Genomic DNA, 22,007 nt, shown 5'->3' with positions numbered 1-22,007 from the left:
AGATTTGAAGGGACCCAAGAACATCCTCCCCTACCCCTTGTCACTTAGAGAAAAGACCTTGAGTGGCCAGGCTACAACCATTGGCTGCTACACAGGACTTTCACCCAAGTGGCTTGAGGTACAGAAAACCGGACACTGTTCCCTGGGCTGATACCTCGACTCTGCAAATTTGGCCTTGGGGCCGCCACCTTTGCGGCTGCTGAGCAGGTCAGAATCGGGCTAATAGAGAGAAGCTAGGCTTCCCCAAGCCTCTCTTCAAAGATAGATTTATGGCCATTAGATTCAGAACTGACCTTAAAAAAAAAAAAGCATTTAAGACTTAATGTTATCCTTTGAAAGGGGCTACTGTGCCCACCCAAGCCTAACTCCAGCCCCTCATTCCCACCTGCAGGCTACCCCCTCTCCTCCCCTCAGTGACACATGGAGAGCAGCTGGGTCTTGGGCGACATCACTGTATATAGAACAACTGGTTTCCGGCATTCCTTCACATGAGGCCCCATCCCACAGAACCCTAGCATGAGGGCGTGGCCACTCAAGACCAGATTCCATCCATCTCTCACCACCCCTTCCAGTCAAAGAAACTCCACGACAAATAGAAGACTCACTGCGAAGTTGGCCACAGGGCGGGGACAGGCACCTGTCACATACAATATATATCTCTCAACAGTGGTGCCTAACTGTGTTCGACACGGAGTGGAGTTGGGCCCAGTTTCAAGGGTTCCCAAGTCCAGTGACTATGGTGAGACCCGGCATTTGTCAAGGACCTACTGTTGGCCTCAGTTGGTGCGGGCTTCATAGGCATTCCCTAACACCTACAACAGCCTTAGTAGTTAGCACCCATTTGTTTCTTCAGTAACAAAATGAGGTTTGGGGGTGATAAAGCCCTTGCCTGGGATCACTGAGTAAAGCCCTGGCCGGACACAAAGCTCTCTCTGTTGCTCTGCCACCAGGTATTGACTAGTAATGTCCTAAAGACACTTCCTGTTGCTCACACATAACAGATGTGACATTTAGGGGGGAAATGGTCATTCAACCTTCTGTTTCAGCTCAGCCACAGCCTTCAGAAGCAACATGAAGCATCCTCAGAGATGCTGGAATCCTAAGGATCCATGTTCAAGACCCAAGTGACTGTCTCTAGCCCCTGGTTCTGGCCAGTTCTAGCAGCCCCTTTAATCTGGGTTTTTCCTCCTGGCATGTCTGCTCCTTATGGGCTGGACCCATTTTGCAAATGAGAAGACTGAGGACAGGTGCTGAGAGATGGGAAGTTATCCCAGAGACAGGGACAAAGGTCACTTCTGTCATAGCCTACCTTCATTGTGAAGGTCCCCATGAGGCTCTGTCCACTCCCTCTGGATGGCTTCCCGGCGGTAAACGACGTGGTTCCTCCCGCCAGCCTCCTCCTGCTGCTGCCCTCGCTCCAGAGGCTCGATGAAGTAGTCTGAGTTGTCCATGCGGATGAGGCCAGCCTGGGGGCCAGGGAGAGCGGGGAGCAAGGGGAGAGAGAGAAGAGGTGAGGAAATGGGACACAAAACCAACAGGTGTGAGGGCTCTTCCTCCAGGGCCTTAGGAAACCCTGGGGGTCCTGAAAGCCCCATGACAAAAAACAGGGGTCAGGAATGCTGAACACAGAGCAGGGAGGGGGAGGGCCGCCATTTTAAACACAGCATTGCGTGTGCTAGTCACCTGAGCCTTATTTTGAACAAAGACTTAGTTCTACTACTTTGCAAGGTGAACGGGGGTTGGGGTTAGAGGGAGCACACAGCCAGATATGGCATTCTGACTGTACCCTACCCTCCACCATGGGCAAGAGGGAAAAGCCCTGAACAAAAGGGAAATCAGTCCTTGGAGAGGTGTGGAGCCTGCTCCAGTACAAAAAGCTATTGTTTCAGACCTGAAGCGTGTGGTACAGCAAGGGGCTAATGGGCCCCTCGGGAACCTAGCCAGGATGGTGCCTCGAGGGTTCAGGTTCCACTTTCAAGGTCTCAGACAGCCCACCTCAAAGTATCCCTTAAAAAAATAAAATCAAGAGCTGGCCTTGGAAATCAAGACACAAAAATCTAACCTTGGCCAAACCCAGAGAATGTTATTAGCCACCAACTGAGACTATAATCAAAGAGGCCAATAAAACATAAGGAGATGAATAATGTGTATGTTAATATACATAGGCTTGCATATGAATATAGACACACACACATGCACGTACACAAAAACATGCATGCACATACACACACACAAACCACACCATCTCTATAAAGTAGGCTAGCCCACTTACTATGGTGTCCCCAATATAGCAGATAACATATTTGTTAAATTCACTCACTAATTGATTCTAACAGATATCTATCTAAAGCCTTCAGCATCCCACACCCTGAAAGCTCAGCTGTGAACATAAAACCCTGCACATTTTATAAGCCCACAGATCTCCCCCATTTGAACCAGAATTCCCCTCCTTAAAGTAGCCACTGGACACCATTTGGTTTTACCCACCGCCCCAGCTCAGCCTGTTTGGAAGTTGTATCTCAGGATGGTCCTTCCAGGACCTCAGTGTACCTGGCCCTGAAGCATCGGGCCTTCCTGTCTGTCAGCAAAGCAGAAAACAGAGATGGTCAGGACCAGGATGGCCACCTTCACACCTCAGTACAGACCCATTCCTGAGGCCAAGAAATTCTTTGGAGGAAACAGTTCCACTGTGATGGAGTGCAGCCTCCCTGGGCTCCATTTTGTCTGTTAATATGACGACCCAAGAAAACCCTGGTGTGTTTACTAAACTGCGAGGGACTGGGCTCTCGGACTGGGAAGACAGCACAGCATAAAGCCCTTGCTACATAAGCCAAACAACCTGCATTCGGATCACCAGGACCCACATAAAAGCCAGACAAGTAGCACAGGCTACCCTCATAGTCTCAGCATGCCTGGTGGTGTGTTTGTGTGTGTGGGAGGGGGTGCTGAGTCAGGAAAACCTCAGCCAGCCTGGCATAAGCTTCATGAAGAAGAGATCCTGTTTCAATCAAGACAGCAGAAGACTGGAACCCCAGCTTATTCTCTGACAGCATGTACACTGTGGCACATGAATGTTTGTATGCACACACAGCACACACACACCAGCAAGCACACACACACACACACACATACACCACACAAATGTGCACACACAGCACACATACACTACACACACCACACAGATGTGCACACATACATCATACACACACCACATACACATGCATACACACCACATACTCCACACACATATGCACATATATACACAAACACACACCATATACATACACAGACCAGCACACAAACACAAACCATATACATACACACACCATACATACACACACACACACACCAAGGCATGCACAAACACATACACCACAAACAACATACAATGTCAGCCAGCATCAGCATTCCTTTAAAAGACTCAGCACCCGCCACTTTCTCTGGCAAACAGGTAAATAAGGTTCGGCCTCTGGCTCTGGGGAGGAGCCAAGGATGAGGAATGTCCTACCCTGCCCAGCACTAGGGCAGGTGTGGCCCTGAGGGATGGGTGTACATCAGACACCTGGTTACAAGAGCTAAAAACACAACCTGATACCCCTGCCCAAAGAGGCGTTGGTTAGCTCCATGGAAATCTTAGCAAGAACAGGACCAGAAGCTAGAGGCTCAAAAGCTTCCCAGCATCAAATTCATTCTCTCCATTGCTGACAGTCCATCTCCGCGCTGCCAACAGACAACAAACCTCCCTTACAGGCCTGTATACATCCTGAGGGAGAGCCTTCGTGACCCTGGTGTCACAGGCATCCTGAGACTGGCATCCTGGGTTAGACCCCACAGCTCAATGAAGGAGGGAGGGGGTTGTGAGCATGAAAGGAAGAGAGAAAGCAGTAGGTTAGTCCAAGAAAGCCACCCAAGATGGAAAGGTTATGTCAGGTGGAGTCATGGGTCATGCCAGAGACCAGAGAGGCTTCAAGATCACAGGCAGAAACTGAGAAAAGGCAAGAAATAATGGCCAAACTCAAGGGCCTCTCCCACTGGAGAGCTGGAGAGCCCCAGGGCACAGGAAATGTGCAGGTTTCAAGGGACCGCTGGTGGCCTCAAGTACAGGACCTGTCCCAATACATCACAGCTGAGCAGTCTTGACAGGGCTAGTGAGAAGGCTCAGCCCAGCCCACCATCGCTTCCTATGCCCCCATCTGCCAGCGAGGGGCTGTTCCGAGGACAAGCAAAGACACCATCCCTTCACAGGTCTGTCCAGGCCAAGGTCCACCCAGCTAAGCTTGCCTAGGGCAGTGGCCTATGCCATCTCAGCCCCCATGCTTCCTGAAGTAGCCTGGCAAGTAGGTAGAAGACCCCATGCACTTTTCCCATGCTCTGGCCCTCCTTGCCCAGATCCTCTCCGTTCTGAGACTTGTTTCGCCAACTACACCAGCCAGATCTTTCAAATGCTGACAGCTCCTGCCCCCACGGATCGGTAATTTCTCATGGCTCAAAGCAGAGATGTAGGTTCCAGAAGGGTCTGGATTACTGCCCAGCCCACAGACACCGACCACACTTCTAAGTGCCAGATTGAGATTTCCTACGTTAATGACAAAACCAGCCAGGGGACCACTTGCCTATGGTTGGATGTCTCCAGTGACAGCAATCTTCTTCTCTTGTGATGCAGGAGAGCCTCGATAGTGTTGGGGGTTGGTCTGCGGCTGCTATGCATTCAAATACTAAACGTTGGCCCCCAAGATCTGGTTGCCCCACCTGACAAGGAGATCCTCATGTACATTCGGTGATGCTATGTAAACCCTGCTCCACTTAAAGTTAAGTGGTTTATAAGAGCCTATGATTGAGCAGTAGGGAGAGAAAGGAGGGGTTTGAGGATCCATCGAGGGGTCTGAGGAAGACCAGAGAAGAAGAAGAACAGAGGGAAAGGAGACAGGGAGAGGAAATGGACCATGAGCATGTAGTCAGGAGAAACAGCAAATAGCAAGGGACATATGGCTGGGATGTAAGTTAGAATCGATCAAACCCTGCCCTATCTAGGCTTACAGCTAGTAAATAAAATACTAAGATTGTATGTCTTTTATACAGGTTACCTAGAATAAATAATTCTTTTTTCACTATAGGAGTACTCATTGAGAAGAGAATCCCAGTTCTGTGATTGCCTTTATCTGGTTGGCCTAAGAGTATGTCTGTGAGGGATTGTCTTGATTGTTAATTTTCATAGGCGAGCCCAGCCCACTGTGGGCGGCACCATTCCATAGGTTGGCAGTCCTGGGCTGCATAAGAGAGCTAGCCGATCATGAGTCTGAGTGAACTGGCAAGAGTGATCCACCGTGGTTTCTACCTTTGAGTTTTTGCTCTGACTTCCCTCAGCGATGCACCGTGACCTGAAAGTGTAATCCAAATAGGTTCCCTTTTCCCCCTAAGTTGCTTTTGATCAGTGATTTATCACAGTAACAGAAAGGAAACAACAATATGCTTTATAAACTGCCTTATTATCTGTTATTATTAAAAATAGTTCCTATAGCTTATGCTGTCTTGCCCTGTTTCATCTTCATTACCCTTTGGTAAAGGCACTAATTCTAGAGCCATTTCATAAATGAGTTTTAGAAATTTAGAAAATAAAACAACTTGCTCAAGTCGCCCGGCGAGGGTCACCATTGAACAGGAGCCCAGGTCTGTGTGGTCCGTAACTGATACTCCATGTAACCTTGGTTCATCTGGGCTGGCATCTGCCCTCTGGGTCCTTTTCTAGTCCCACCTGAAATTCTCTTGGCTTCTGTTGGAATTCTGTTGACCTTGCAGAACAAGAATGCTCAATCTTGACTCTGGCCAGCTTTCCCCATGGACACCAGCCCACTTCCCACCATGAATATGACAAAAGACCCGAAGCACACGGCTCATCTAAGGAACAGTGCCCTGTTACTGCTCAGGTGACTTCCCATCTCTCAATTGGTAAGGGTCCTCAGCTCACACTGTCCTATCACACAGGCAGCTCTCCAGCACCAAGGACTCCTCAAGCCCCAGGAGCTTCTGCTCAGCCTCCTAACCTCAGGTCCTTCCCCAGGGCACACTTGAGAAATTCCCAAGACAGTTTACCGAGTGGGGCAAAAGAGCCGGACCCAGCAACTGGGGGGCGTACTTTGTGATTGTGGGTTTCACTGGTCTCCAGAGACCAAGAGCAGAGCCTCTCCAAAGACTGTCCTTATCCCATCTGAGACATGATGTGTGGGCCGGGGCCGGAGGCAGATCTGGGCCCTCTCTGGGCCTCAGATTCCCTTCTCTTGGAGAGAAGACAAGACGGTAAGGCTGGCCCTGGCCCCTGGCTTCAGCCATTTCTAACCTAATGGAGACCACTAAGGTATGACCCGCCTGGGTAGCACACGCCCTGACCCTTCCCCACAGCACTGCTCTCCTCTAGACAAAAAGAGATTTGGCACAAATTCCCTTGAATCTCTGCCCTGGCCAGGAAGCCAGGCACCACGCGAGGCAGACAGACTGGCAAGCAGCGCCTCCTGGCTCCCTGCCTCCTCGCTAAATCACTCCATCTCCCAATTTATGAGATGTTTATGTTTCTGAAAAGTGGTAGCTAATTTTAAAGTACTAAAATCAAATCAAATTTCTAGGTAGGACATCAAGGACGAGGGGGGAAATTATTTGTAGACGGCTGGAAAAGAACCAGCGTCAGCTCAATGTATTTGTTCTCGCTGCTTGTTTCTTCATAGACATAGGTAGGAAGCGTACACACACACACACACACACACACAGAGAGAGAAAGTTCCTCACGCAACAAAACAAAACAAAGACTGAATCCTTGGTTACGTCTGACACAGCCAGATACCACGTGAGCCCTCAGCCAGGAGAAGGCCTGGCCATTCTAGACTTCCACCAAATCCCCTTTAATGTGGTCGTTTCTGAGTGTCCTTCCTGGGAGGCATCTGCTTAGTGGGAGCAGGAATTTTATTTGGATTTTCCTTCCAGTGTGCCTTGTGGTGACGTCACTTTCATGGCAAAAGCAACAGCTTCTCGCTGTCTATACCTAATGCCTCCAGGGACCATGCAAAGGTTTCCCCAGTTGCCCAGGTGAGGAGGAGCTCTTGATTTCAGTGTGAAATCCCAGGGCATCTGAAGGAGAAGTGGTTACATGGCAACTGGAGCGTGGAATGGAGCTTAGAAATCACCTTGTGACCTGCTGTGCGCACTAACTGATCAGGCTCCGTTCGTTACTTGTAGCTGCATACCATTGGGACAAAGTCCCAGATATCTAAGTAGTTAACTGAGGCCAAATTATTTCAAAACTTGTACATAAGTGTGCTCTTGCATGCATAATATGTTTGCTCTGTAGGCTACATGTGCGTTCGTGGAGACAGAGGCAAGGGGAAACTGAGGCAGCAGTCAAAATCTCCAGGAAGGCCTGGGAAATGTGTCCTCAAATGGAACGGAAATCCAAACTTAGAGATGAGCCAGGCTCTGTCTGTGCCCTGTCAGGTACAGAGACGGTGAAAAGGGGACACAGCTAGGCAGGTTCAATAAGCCTGGCTCTGAGACATAAGAGCAGGGCATCTGGGAAGGAGGGTCTCTTAGGTGCCATGGCTTCCCAGTTGCAATCGTCAACCGTAACTGTGCTCAGCAACTGGAGGCCGGATGAAGATTAGATTCTGCTTCCACCGAGTTCCTGAAGAGGTGTCTGGATTGTTTTTACCCCAGCATCCTGATGTGTTACACCACCCAACGCTGGTACCTCTATCTCTCCCTATACTACAAGGCTACCATAACCCCCTAAGTCTTCTGCAACCTAGAATACTGACCACTGCTCCCAGTCTCCCGGCCTCCATCCCTCCTCACCACCTTGGACCTCTTGGTCTACATGCATGATAATTCCCCTACAAAGATCTGTCAATCTCTTCCCTCTTTTTTTCCCTCCCCTGTTCCTTCTCTCTTCTTCTGGGGCTGGATGTTGTCTTCCACCCTGTGCTTAAGGTCACTTCTTGTTTGCTCTTTGGGAACTCAGCTCCTGCAACCATGGCTGTCTCTTTGGTATCGTCATATAGACCTCTGCTAGGCCACTGCCCTCAGCATTCAAGTCCATTCGAGTATCCCCACTCCACATGGCTGGCTATTGCTCCAGTGTCAGGAAAGAGCTCTGTACTCGCTGTACTCCCTGTCTCACACCCTGTGTCTCCCTGTTTCTTTCTACCTATTACAAATCAGCCTCCAGAGCTACCGTTTTCTGTAAAAGTCACTCACATATGACTACTCTGTGGTCGAACCTGGCTAGCACTTCCTTGCCCTGTCCTGGTTTCCTTCACATGCTCTCTGAAGCTTCTCCCCAATCCCGGCCTCATGCTGACAGATAATTCCTGATCACCAGCCACTGCAGTCCTTCTCAGTACTCCTTATACGTATATGTAGTCCTCTGATATTACCCAGAAACCCCCCTTGATAGAGACCCCGATCTCCACCAGGCAGGCTAACTTCAGACAACTCTAGGCTTGTGGCCAGACGCAATCTTCCTCCCCTGACTTACTCACCTCCAAATTTAAAAAAAATCAAGGAAGGCCAGGGCTGAAGACCTGCACGAGGTAAGTGAGAAGTGGCACAGCTCTTCTATGCACAGACATGACAAAGAGCAGTGACAAGAGAAAAAAATAATTAAAAAAAAAGACAAGCCTCTACTAGTCCTAACGAACTTATATCTTTTACGACCCGATAATTAAGACAAACAACCCAATTTAAAAATAGGCAAAGGATCTGAGCAGCCATTTCTCCAAGGAATATATTTAAATGGCCAATGAAAAGGTGCCCAGTGTCATTTAGTCAGCAGGGGAACTCCAATCCAAACCACAGCGAAATGCTGCTTCACGCCCACTAGGCTGGCTAGAATCTCAGTAAGGTAATCACAAGTGCTGGCAAGAATGGGGTGAAATTGGAGCCCTCACACACTGCTGGTGGGAGTGCAGACTGAATGCCACTTGAAAGCAGTCTGGCGGCTTCTCAAGCAACTGGGCCGCATTGATACAAGGTCCAGAAAGTCCACTCCTACGTATAGACCCAAGACAAACAGAAACACATCCGCCCAAAGACCTGTCCACAGACTGTTAGCCTCCATTGTCAACTTGACGGGATTCGGAGCCACCTAGGAGACACACTTCTGGCCTTGTCTGGGAAAGCATTTCCTGATAGGTTTAACCAAGGAAGGCTGAGCCACCCTGAATGTGGAAAGCATCATTCTGTGGCCCTAATCAAAAGGAGGTCAGGGGAGGAGAAGCAAGCTGAGTCCCAGCATTCCCCTCTTCTGCTGCCTGCACAAAGACAAAGTCTGGCCAGCCACCTCACGGTGCCTGTGGCCATGCCTTCCCACCATGATGGGCTATCCCTTTTCTTAAACCCTGGAGCCCCAAACAAATCCTCCCTTCCTTCCTTAAGCTGCTCTTTTCAGGGATCATAGCAACCAGAAAAGTCACTGACTCCCGATGTTCCCAGGAGTACTGTTCACATCGATCGAAAAGTGCAAGGAGCCCAAGATGCCTATCAACCAAATCTGACACATCCACACAATGGGTTATCTGGCCATAAAAATGAGTGAAGGACCACTGTATGCCACAGAGAAGATGAGTCTGTTGACACCAAGTGAAAGAAGTCAGATACGAACGATGGCAAGTTCCATGGGCGCCCTGGGAACAGATACTCGGTGGCCATTGGAGGTGTTAGATCCTCACAGGAAAGAGAAGAGAAGAACGTATACAGAAAGCAGTTGAGGGACTGCTCTGTGAACAGGTGGAAACCTCATGCTGATGGTGGAGACAGCCTCACATCTCTACGGTTATCCACTAACAATCCACTGAACGCCAGGTTGTGGTTGGCACACAACTCTCCCTCAGGAGGCAGAGACAAGTGAATCTCTGAGTTCGAGGCCAGCCTGGTCTACAGAGCGAGTTTCAGGGAGACCCACACAGGGGGAGTCATTGTCACAGCACACAGTGTGAGTCAGCATGGCTCAGATGAAAGCCCGGGGATGCTGTGAGGCCCCAACTGAGGGAGACCTGCTGGAAACAAGGGAGTCAAGGTCTCAGGCAGAGCCCAGGAAAGTCTGCCGCTGGCTGGTTCAGACAGCGCCACAGCCTTTGAGGGCAAGCAGGGCCATGGGAGCCCTTACAGGATGGGGCTGAAAAAGCCAGACTTTCCTTCAATTAATATATGCTCTACTGTCCTTCAATAAAGCAGTGAGGACTCCCAGGACAGGACAAAGGCTGGAAGAAACGGCAGGGATCCAGAGTCTCCACCAGCGGGGGCTGCTACCTGCCATGGCCGCTGAGTATCTGTTCCCTGAGTCAGGACGTCTGTGGGCTCTGGGAGAGGCCGAACCTGGTCCATCTGCAGCGATACTGTGGGTGATATGGAGAAATGCAGAGACCCTCAGTCCAGAGGGTTCCCAGTTCAAATCCTGACTTCTCTGTTCATTCATCTCATCTTGGGGAAGGTGACATCACAGTCTTGTGCACCTGTCCGGTTAGGAGGTAATACACATGCGACATCCAGACATCATTTCTGCCTTCCGGTGGCAGCTGCTGTTGTATTATTGACATCACCCAAACTATGCTTCAGAGCGGTGGCTCTCGACCTTCCTAAAGCTGCAGTCCTTGAATACGGCTCATGTTGCGGTGACCCCAACCATAAAATCGTTTTCGTTGCTACTTCATTGTTGCTGGGAGAGATACTAACCAGAGGGTGACTGCAACTGAGATAAATATGTTAGTTCTATACGGCCCTTGGGATACCAGAACCAACGTGGGTGAGCCCGCCTCGGTCAGAGAGTACCTGGGGGCAGCGTGGAGGGCCGACACACTGGAACTGGTCGCCGTCTTTTTAATATTTACCACAACAGTAATTTTCCTATTATGAATAAAAATGTAAATTCCTGATATGCACATGGTCAGGTTCTCTACCTGTAAATGGGAATACATTCCCAAGAAGAGGGGGGAAAAAGCCCACCAGGTAGGAAAAGACCTTACCAAGAACAGGAGACTGGCAGAGGGTAGCTTTAATCAGATGTGATTTCTTTCTCTTTAAAACACTACGTTTTCTGACTTTTCTATGGTTTCTTTATCCCAAAAGACAATCGCATTCTGCCTGGGAGTCTACAACTCCCCTCCCCTAAAGCAACTGGTAGAAGGAAACTGTGTTATCAGCCTTCCACAGCTGTGGCAAAATGTCTGAGAAAAATCAAGGTAAAAAAGAAGAAAGATAGGGCTGGAGAGGCAGCTCAGTGGTTAAGAACATGTATTGTTCTTGCAGAGGACCTGGGTCAATTTCCAGCACCCACCTCAGGTCGCTCCCAACTACTTCTAACTCCAGCTCCAGGGGATGGATGACTCTAACCTCAGGCACAAGGCACATATACAGACATACGACCTTGTACATGTAAATAAATAATACAGATGTTTCTTTAAAAAAGGAAGAAAGGTATATTTTGTCTCATGGTGGTTTTGCCGCTGTTGTTTTTGAGTCCGTGGTGGCACAGGGCAGTGTGGCAGAGGATATACAGTTAAACAAGCTGCTCGTCTCATGGTAGCCAGGAAACAGAGAGCAGGGGAAGGTTTGGGGTCCCCAGTGTCCATCAAGGGCTTAACTCAGTGACCAAACTTCCGTTAGTCTCCATCCCTTGGCAGCAGCACAAGTTGCCGTTGGTGGAACGTTCCAGATTCTGACCATAACACCAATGCAATGACCCCTTCGTTCTCTGCCATGTCACTTTCCCGGCAAGTGGTGGTAAGGCTCCACGGGGAAGTGACCCATCTGAGATTTAAGTCCAGGCTAGGTGGCACGGGCCCCTTCAAGCTGCAATGTCCACATCTGAAGCCAAGGGCAAAATAAACTAGGAACAGGAGAATGCCCCCACAGGGTCTGACCCTCAGCTGGGTGTGGTCTTTGAATTTCTTTTCTTTCTGAGCCAGAGCCCCAAGATCTGAATCCAGCTTCTCTGTCATATACGTGGCCATGACAACCATCCTTGCTCTTGGATGCTTATGTCAATCATGCAAGGAATTTGCAGATCTATGGCCACCCAGGCTACACAATGACATCACGCCTCAGTTGAGGGGCTTGGACATGCCCCTCAAAAGCTACCTGGGGTTTTGCCAAGAACTGAAACCTTCTGATCCATGGAACAGTACCCTAAGGGAGATGAAAGATCTTTCACAAAATGGGCAATCAGCATGGGGTGAGCAGAACAAATGTAGAAAACGGACAGGAAATAGAAACCCCAGTAGACTATTTGCGCGTACCCTGAATGGGGTTCACCATCTGCGCATGCCCTGAATGGGGTTCACCATCTGCGCATGCCCCGAATGGGGTTGTGCGCCGCCAGGCTGCTCCTGAATTCCTCTGGCATTGGAAGCATCCTATCCCTGCAGGGAGTGACCAAGGACTCCTGAGACTACTCTATCTGTGCCTCGTACCATCTCAAGACCTCACCCATCTCCTCCCCCAAACACAACTTCACCAGGGTCTTGAGGTCCAGGAAAGGGCTGAGAGGGTGTGATCTGCAGGCAGCCAATAGCAAGTCAGGGATGGCAGTGGCCACGCAAGGTGGGGGAAATCCACAGCACAGACAAGTCCCTCTGTGTTTTTGATGGTGATGTTGATAATGAGAACGACATTGGTGGTGATGATTAACTGTCCTCTATTGCCAGCCAGACCTCAAATGCTCAGACCATTACCGTCTTGATACGTACACGTAAAGGAGGGGGTGACTTTTATTTCCACCCTCCCCCATCTCCAGAGGTCCTGATGTAGGTGGCAGGGCAGGGCTCACACCTACAGGTGTTCTGAGCCTCCCCTTCCTCTGCAAACCATCCAGAGTCACAGTGTTTCTCTTTGGGGCTGAAGCCACCACGTGTCCATTTCCCTCTGTCCAGAAGCCACGCGGCTCCAGGGCTCCCCTATGCCACTCCGTCACCACCGCAGCCCACCATGATCGGGCTGGGAGCTCTGCCTGGCCCTCTGCCTGGCTTCCAGCCCTGGCAGTGACTGTAGCTTCGGGACGAGGAGACAGGAAGCAATCCTCGAGTGCCAGAAGACGGCATGGCTGCCAAGCCTTGAACTGAGAAGCAGCTCTGCACAGAGGCCCTACAGTCCGCACCCTGTGGCTCAGATGCCAACCAGATCACTTGGGGCAGCGCCAGGCCGCCCCCCTCAGCAGGGGAGAGTCGGCCAGGAGAGGGTCTTGAAGGTTCTGCCTTGGCTGAGAGCTACATCTCTCCTACGTTAAATCACAACTGTATATCTATCTCAGACTCCGATACAAGGTCAGTCTGTCGCAGGCCAGGAAGAGGTCCCTGAACAAGGCAGGGAAGCACAGGGAGGTAGGAGGTGGGGTACACCAGACACCCACATCCTATGCCAACAGGCTCCAGCCCCAGTGGCCCTAACAACACACTGACCATCTGGGAACCACCAGTTTCCTCTACACAGGGTGCAAGAGCAGACAAAATACAAATAAATCCTACATGGGAACGGCACGACTAGAATGTCCCATATTGCCAGAGTTCAGACACCTCACCCTCACCAATGCGCCTGTCACTGAGCACACAATTCCACCCTGCAACCATAAGGCCTCTTCAACGGCGGCCTCATTCACCTATTCATTCATTCATTCATTCATTCACTCAGTCATTCATCCATTCATTGTTCCTTCATTCACTTGTTTAGTTATTCAACCAAGAGGGCCCATTCTAAACACTCGAGATACAAAAACAAACAAACACTGTGTCTTTATGACCTGGGGAGATGGCTCAGTAAGTAAGAGCTTTTGCTGTGTGGTGTGCAGCTTCGGATCCATGTGAAGAGCTTAGAGTGGCTGTGAGCGGGGAGACGATGACAGGATTGTTGGCGTGTGCTGGACAGTCTAGTGGAAAAACAAGCTCTGTGGCTGGTGAGGATCTGTGTCTCGAGCAAATGTTAGGGGAAGCCGCCGGACATCTTCCTCCAATCTCCATTTGTGCATGAATACATGCATATACACACAGACACACACACATGCATGCACATACACACATGTGCACACATGCATGTATTTGCATGCATGTACGTGTATACATATACACACATACAAGCATGCATATAATGCATGCACACATACATGCATGTATGTGCACACACTCATGAACACAATGCATGCACGCACATACATACATGCATGTGTATGCACACATGTGTATGCACACACATGCATGTACACACATGCACACATACATGCATGCACACATACACATGCACACACGTCCATCTTCACACTGAGTTACCACTTCACTGAGATGGAGACAGACAACACATCTATAGAATTGGAGCATCCCAAAGGGGATCCTAACAAATGATAAAAAGCATGTGCAGAGACACTGGAGGCTAGGATTTAATTTGCTGCACTGGGAACTGAACCTGGGGCCTTGTGGATGCTAAGTGCTTAGCGCCCTGCCACTGGCCTACATCTCTAGCCATCTTTGGATTTATTTAAATTTCGGTCTCACTAAGTAACCCAGGCTGGCTTTGAACCCAAGCAGGCTTTTTTTTTTATTTTCAAATAAGATAGGGTTGGCACTGTAGCTCAGGTAACCTGAAACTTTGTAGCCCAGGCTTGCCTCAAACTTGTAGTGAGCTAAGCCTCCCAAGTAGCTGAGATTATAGGCACATGCCACCAAGCCCACTGAATGTGGCCCTGACAGGAGATCTGCTTTGAGGATTGAAGAAATGAGCAGCTGAGAGCTCTGACAGAGGACCCAGGTTCAAATCCCAAGATGGTGGTCTTACAAGTAAGTGTCTGTAACTCCAATTCCAAAGGATCAGACCCCCTCTTCTGACCTCCTCAGGCACATGTGTGGTACACAGACACGCATAAGGGCTAAACACACATGAGGGCTAAACACACACATGGAGCTATGAGGACAAAGTGGCCCCAGGGCAGTAACCTTCCGGAAGCAGCTTGTGGCCAGACTGATATTCTTGCTTGCAGAGCCCTCTCTCAAGCCAGCCTCTCTACAGCTCCTACCACCATGTCCCCAAAAGCTAAGCAGACCACAAGGCTTGCTTTCCGTGTTCCATGACACGAAACGAGCATGTCACAGCAGTGTGCTCTGAGATCTGAAAATGGGCAGGGGAGTAGCCATAGTGACCAGAGGCTGAGAAGGCAGTCTCACTGGAGCGAAAGCCCACTCATGACGACACAAGCCATTGACAGGTCCTTGGTGTGTCATTTTTTTTTCTTAGTTGGCTTCCAAGTTTTAAAGAAGACCATGCCACGCAGAAAGTGGGCAAGTCCAGTCCCTGGATCAGGAACTTTACAAATACCCCATTTAGCACTCAGCCAAACCCAGGAGTCCCCAGGACAGCTGGGTGGCTTTCAGCATCCAGCATTCTGAAGCTGTTGCCATGGCGACCATCTCACTGGCCAGCACTCATGTGAACCCTATCCTTTTCCTTTGAGTCAGGACAGGCTGAGGAATTGTGGGAGGAGCCTGTCTAGCCCCACCCATTCTGAGAGGCCATTCCCTTGCCTATATGTATCCTAGGTCTCTTTCCATCACTGGGCCTTAGCTTTCTCAGCTAGAGAATAAAAAGGGACAGGAGGCCCCAGAGCCTCTTGCAGACACAGCTTCTCCAAGTCGGGCTAAGGACAGGGAGAGGACAGGCACTGCTCTGAACTGAGACTTACTACAGGATGTCTGTGATAGGGACCAGCTTCAGACACACGGATAGTTGTTGCAGCCACTCCTGACCAGCCAGGGACAAGGTATCATGTGAACATTGTTATTAGCAGTGGTTTTAGGACTTTAGGAGCTCGGGCAAGGCCCACGTGCTGGAAATACCATGCCAGGGAACTGGCAGCAAACTTAAGAACTTTCCACTGCAGAGCTGGGGGAACTCCTGCAGGGCACTTGCTGGGAGCCCACCCAGGTCTCTCCCACGGAGACCAGAGGGTAGATAGGCAGGCAAGCCCAGCCTTCCATCTTTACCAGCCCCAGCCACCCTCCCTCCAGCCATAGACTGGAGAAACAGCCGAGGAAGAAAAAGCAAAGCAGCCCTGGCTGAAAGGGGAGGTCTTTATGCCCCAGAGAGGCAGTGAGGTGATGTCTGGCTTTTATTCCATATCATAAATAGCTTATTAATCCAGGGCCGACAGCAACGTAGGGCTTGTGGAGACTGCGATATTGACTGCCTCAAGAGCTGGAAAGTCCCAGAAACAAGACAACCCCACTCACACAGACCAAGCAGCCCAAGACAGAAAGCACGCTCTGAAGCAAAAGGTAGGACTTGGAGAGACATCCAGGTGCCACAAGTGAACCTGTTGCATGTCACATCTGTCCTCACACAGGTTCCCATTTGATGTTCTCAACTTTGAGCAACATCCTAAATGTGTGTGTGTGTGTGTGTGTGTGTGTGTGAGTGCTCTCGAGCGCGCACGTGCATGTGTAGGTACCTGAGGCAGCCAGAAGAGGGAACCAAAATCTCTGGGGCTGGAGTCACAAGCAGTTGTAAACCACCCATTGTGGGTGCTGGGAACACACCTTAGGTCCTGGAGGTGCAGCAAGAGCTTTTAAGAACTGAGTGCAGCATTGCTAATAAACAAAACTACAGCATAGTTGTGTGTAACTTGGTTGATAGAATGCCTGCCCAGCCAGTGTGAAGCTTGGATCCCTTCGATAATACTACATACAGGGCATGGTGGTGCACACCTGTAGTCCTACCGCTCAGGCGATGGAGGCAGGGCAACCCTGTGTTCAAGATCATCTTCAGCTACAGAGCAAGTTTGAGGCTACTTAACCTGGACTACTTAAGACTTTGTCTCAAAAAAAAAAAAAAAAGAAAGAAAGAAAGAAAAAGGAGGGAGGGAGGGAGGGAGGAAGAAAAAAAGGAAGGAAGGAAGGAAGGAAGGAAGGACATCACTTTATAAGTACAGACTAAAATATGCTTAGAGAGGTCGAGTCCCTCAGCATGGAGGAATGTTGCCACTCCCGTTTTTGTGTATACACTCTGTGTGTGAGACTTAGGCACTGATCCCTCCAAGAGATAGAGACCATGTTCTTATCTGGGAAACTTTCCTGGGGCCTTATGGTATCACTTGGCCAATACAAAGAACATCTCAAAGCTTTCAAGGCTGGACCTCAAGAGACCATTTGGCTTCTGCCTTCCCCATCTTGGAACGCTGCCTGGACACTGTGGGGAAAGGGCTGGGATATCTGTTAGAGGAAGAGAGGGGAGAACTCAGGCCACCTAACATATAGCCAACACCATATTGGCCTGAGGATGAAGCCAGAAACCTTCTAGCAAGCCCACCCACCCACTCACTGAAAGTAGCTTCAAGAGAAAGTCCAGAAGACAATCAGAATAAGGTCCACCAGCATGGGGCTGGGTGAGGCTAGAACCAGCATGGGCTTTGACTACCACGTGAAGTCTAGAAACCCCTTGGGTGGCCTTCAGACAAAAGATTCCCTTGCCTTCCTCTTCCTGCCAGCCACCAGCCCAGACTAGGGAATGTAAATGACAAAGGTACATCAGGAGATGGCCATAGATGACAGGTCTAAAAGGGGCTCTTTGCACACTGATGAGTCTATGAAGTAATGGTTATGATGACCTTTGCTTTCAAGATAAGAAAACTGAGAAACAGGTTACGGAGTTGGCCATGGTCAACATGCATGCACAAGGCAGAGCTGGAATTTCACCCTAAGTAGACCAGCTCCTCATTATGAATATATACAGCACTGCATCCTAGTGTGAGCAGAATAGGCTTTGGTATCTGAGTATTAAAATCTGTTCACTAATGTGACTGTCTAAAAGGTGAGATCTTTGGTATATGATTAAGTCATGAGGATGGAGCCCCAGAAATGGAATCAGCCACTTATAAAAGGACTGGTGGCAACTCACTAGCCCTCATTGGCTCTCATTCTTCCCACCTCTCCTTTCCTTGTAATTGCCTGCAATTCCCACTTTGTGACTTTAAAAGCTCATCTACACCCTTTGATACATGTTCCCTTGAACTCTATACCCCTGCATCCTTCCTTGCCAGTGCAGCCCCTAGAGTTGAGTGATATTTGTTTGAAACAATGAAACAGAAGATTGAGTATCAACCCTGAAACCCCAGAATCTGGCCAGAGACTAGGTCTGTGCAAGGCCCCCAGACTGTTAGGAGTGCTCCATGTCAGACTGGGAAAGTGTCCCTGATCTGGGAAAGTGTCCGAGTGGTGTGATAATCATGCTCTCTGGAGCTGGAAAAGCACCACTCACCCACCTGACAAAGCTACCCAGCAAGGCTTTTCCAGACCTTTCAAAATTACTTGATTAAAAACCAGTTCACATATGTACGTGCAGTGCACCACAAATGTCACAGCTTTCGGGACTTGCTGCTTCTCCACATAAGCAGAGTTATGGGCCCACAGCAAGAATACTCATTTCTGCATCTGTCCTTTCATTTTCCCAGAGTGCTGTGTGTGTGTGTGTGTGTGTGTGTGTGTGTGTGTGTGTGTGTGTGTGTAATATGTATCATAGGTACATACATGTGTGTGTGACGGCTGGCACCTTTCTCAATTGCTCTCCACTCTATTTCTTGAGACGGTTCCTCACCAAACTTGCCCATCAGTTCAGACTCTCCTGTCTTGATTTCCCCAGCACTAGGATCATAAGCACACAGTACAGCGCCTAGTTTTTTAAGAAGACTCTACGGATCTAAACTCAGGTCCTCAGGTTTGCCCACCAAGCCTCTTACCATCCCAGCCCACTGAAGCCTCATTTTTAAAGGCAAAAAGACTCTGGCTTAGAGATTGCTGGGACCTAGGGATGGGAGAAAAAGAAGAACTGGATCCTGCCTACAGGGCCCTTCCCTGGCCCCACCCAGCACCACTAAAAATGCAGCATTTGCAGAGTGAGAAAACAGAACCAGATGTGACAAATCTTACACGTGTGGCCACTTCCGTACCAGACCTTGACTCACAGAGACACTGAAGGCAAAGGGGGAGCACTGGAGGCAGATGGGGAGCATCAAAGTCAGATGGGGAGCACCAAAGGCAGAAGGGAAGCACCAAGGCATAGGGGAAGCACCAGACGCAGAAGGGAAGCACCAAGGCAGAGGGGGAGCACTATGTAGCCAGGCCCTTTACAAGGCCAGCACAATGCCTTGAGGCCCAGAACTCAGCTGATAATCTAGGTTCTGGCTACCCAGTGAGGTCACAACTCTTATCCATAGGTTGAGTCCTCATTCTGAACCCTCCAGCACCCATAAAATTGGTCTCTACTGAAACTCCCATAACCTTCCAGATACAGAGTCTTGACGAGCAGCCCACTGGGTCACTTGTAGTCACCTGGTGCTGTTTGGCAGTTCTGAGGCAATGGTCCTCCTCCCCTACGTCCCTTTCAGCTCAGTGTCGGTATCTCATGGCCCAGGGCAGGCCTGGCTACGGGGTTCAAAGCCCAAATCTGGAAACCCATAGCTGGTTTCTCCCTGCCCCTAACTGGAGCACAAGACCAAAACTGTGCAAGATCCAAGGCTGGCTGCAGAACAGAGAACAGTAAGGCCCATCCTGAGCTAGCCCTTCAGGATCTAGTGCTCCTTTTGTTGTGAATCAAGCCCTGCTTTGACAGCTTTGCAGCCAGCTTCATCTCTGCTTTGGAGAGACCGTCCAAGCAGGGAGTCCATTCTCATCTGACCTGTGATCAATGAGATCAAATGAGCCAGAGGCAGTGACCTTCCAGCACCCGCTCAGTCCTTCCGTCTGGCAGGGTAGACATCCGGGATGAGATGTCATGTTCTACACTCTACAGTTAATCCTACATATGGTTGGGGACAGACACACACACACACACACACACACACACACACACACACACAAAATAAATAAATGTAATAAAACAAAATTAAAAGTGTCAATCTCAGAGACAGGAAACAGCTTGTCCAAGGTGACAGAGCTAAAGAGAACACTTACACAGAGGTCACACCATCCCAGACATGTCCAGCTCCAGGCACGGCCCACTCATCAACCCCACCACCTACAGTCCCAGCCGCCAGGCGCAAGTGTCATCCAGGGTGCTGCACCCTGTGACTATGTAAGGCACATTACTTTACTATGTTAGGCTCCCATATGGCCCTGGTCCAGCAGCATCTGGCAGACAGTGAGGACTTGTCAAGAGACTGGTGAATGGGTTCAGTGACAAAGGCAGCTCTGAATGATGCTGTCCACCCTTCACAACTCAGTTGAGACCTAAAATGTACAAAGCATCACTCCATGCCTCGATCCAGATTGACATACAGACAGCCTCAGAACCAACCGTCTGGCCAAGCTTCTACTTCTCCCATTGACCCTGCCACCTGGCATTCTCAAAATCTACCTGTGGTTAACCCTACCCCAGATTTCCTGGGGAGTCTGGTAGACAATACTGATCCTGGGCCCCGCCCTGGAGGGGGAAACACTATACCTCTAATGGGGAGCTCAGTAGCCCATCCTAAATGTGAAGAACCAGCCACTGTCCAGACCATGTTTTCCAACGGTGACCACATAGCCTGCAATGGCATGAAAACCGTGTGTGTGTGTGTGTGTGTGTGTGTGTGTGTGTGTGTGTGTGTGTATTCATATATGCACATATGTATGAATGTATATGTGTATAAGTATATGTGTATGTGTGTATATGTATATGTGTATGTGTGTATATATGTATAGAGTATGTATGAGTGTGTGCACATGTGTGTGGTAGAAAGATGGTTCTGTGGGAAAGAGTTTGCTATGTAAGCATAGGGTACCTAAGTTCTGATCCCTAACAGCTATGCTAAAGTCAAGTGTGGCAGTGCCCGTGAATCTTACCAGAGCTTCACTGGTCTGCCGGCCAGCTTAGCCAAACCAGCAGGCACTAGCTTCAGTGACAAACTGACTCAGAGACAGGCAGCCTGAGCATCACTTTTCCTTAGCCCAAGTTCAAGCACCTTTGTCCATTGTTACCTGAGCCCCCCGCGGTCAGCCTATACTTGACTGAATGGCCTTCAGGGAGACATAAATGTGTGAACATACATTCTTTCTGCAGCCATCTGGTCTCTTTTATATTTAGCAGAAGTAAACAAGCAAGAGAAAGGTTAGAGGGCTGACCTCAGGCTGCCACACACTGGTGCAGAGGGGACCATGTCCACACACAGGCATCTAACACACATATTGTGTGTGTGTGTGAGAGAGAGAGAGAGAGGGGAGGGAGGGAGGGATGGAGGGAGGGAAGGGGAGGGGAAGGGGGAGGGGGAGAGGGGAGAGGGAGAGGGAGAGGGAGAGGGAGAGGGAGAAAGAATTCCTACCATCTAGAGAATGAGGGGCCGTGTGGAGCAGTCGGTGAAGAGCAGAGAGCTTCGGGCAGACACACGGAGAAAAAAAGATTTGCCGTAATGACAGTGTGACTCTCACCATGTGAGCCTGGCTGGAAAGTTGGTTCACAGTCTTAGTATCACATACCATAATGACAGCTCACACGGTATTAGTATCACACTCGTTTTATAAGGACAGGGACCGGGTTGCATCCCCAGCTGCTGGAGCAGTGACTAGATGCAGATGGACAAACGTGGAGGAGCCTGAGCCTCACTCAACACTAAGGCAGAGGCAGGGGAATCTCCAGCTGAAGGACTATGTGGCAAGACCTTGTCTGAATAAGCAAATGATAAATACACCCGCTTTAAGCAGAAGGAAAAGAAGCATAGGGAGGTGAGTTAGTTTATCCAAATCTGCAGCGCACCAGTTCACCCCAGACCAGTATTTCTCAACCTTCCTAATACTGTGACCCCCTTAATACAGTTCCTGACGTTGTGGCGACCCCTCCAACCGTAAAATTATCTTTGTTGCTACTTCATAACTGTAATTTTGTTACTGTCATAAATCTTAACATAAATATCTGACTAGCTGATCGTCTTAGGTGATTCCTGTGCAAAGATCATTTGCCCTCCAAATGGAGTTGTGACCCACAGGTTGAGAACCACTGCCCTAGACTTTGCCTTACCACTGCCT

At 49.5% G+C, this 22,007-nt stretch overlaps 1 protein-coding gene across 1 annotated transcript in view; it reads right to left on the bottom strand.

Annotated features, from left to right (window-relative positions):
• ADAMTS14 (ADAM metallopeptidase with thrombospondin type 1 motif 14) overlaps window positions 1-22,007 on the bottom strand; it is a gene marked incomplete at its 5' end in the record, with an annotated part of 72,493 nt that overhangs the window by 48,109 nt on the left and 2,377 nt on the right. The window contains one exon of the mRNA XM_080937663.1: window positions 1,310-1,466. Coding sequence (XP_080793789.1) covers window positions 1,310-1,466 — 157 coding nt within the window. The remainder of the gene's footprint in view (window positions 1-1,309; window positions 1,467-22,007) is intronic.

The sequence above is a fragment of the Micromys minutus genome (genome assembly GCF_963924665.1).
Source record: "Micromys minutus genome assembly, chromosome: 25".
NCBI classification, from domain to species: domain Eukaryota; kingdom Metazoa; phylum Chordata; class Mammalia; order Rodentia; family Muridae; genus Micromys; species Micromys minutus.
This window is presented reverse-complemented; position numbering and strand designations above follow the sequence as displayed.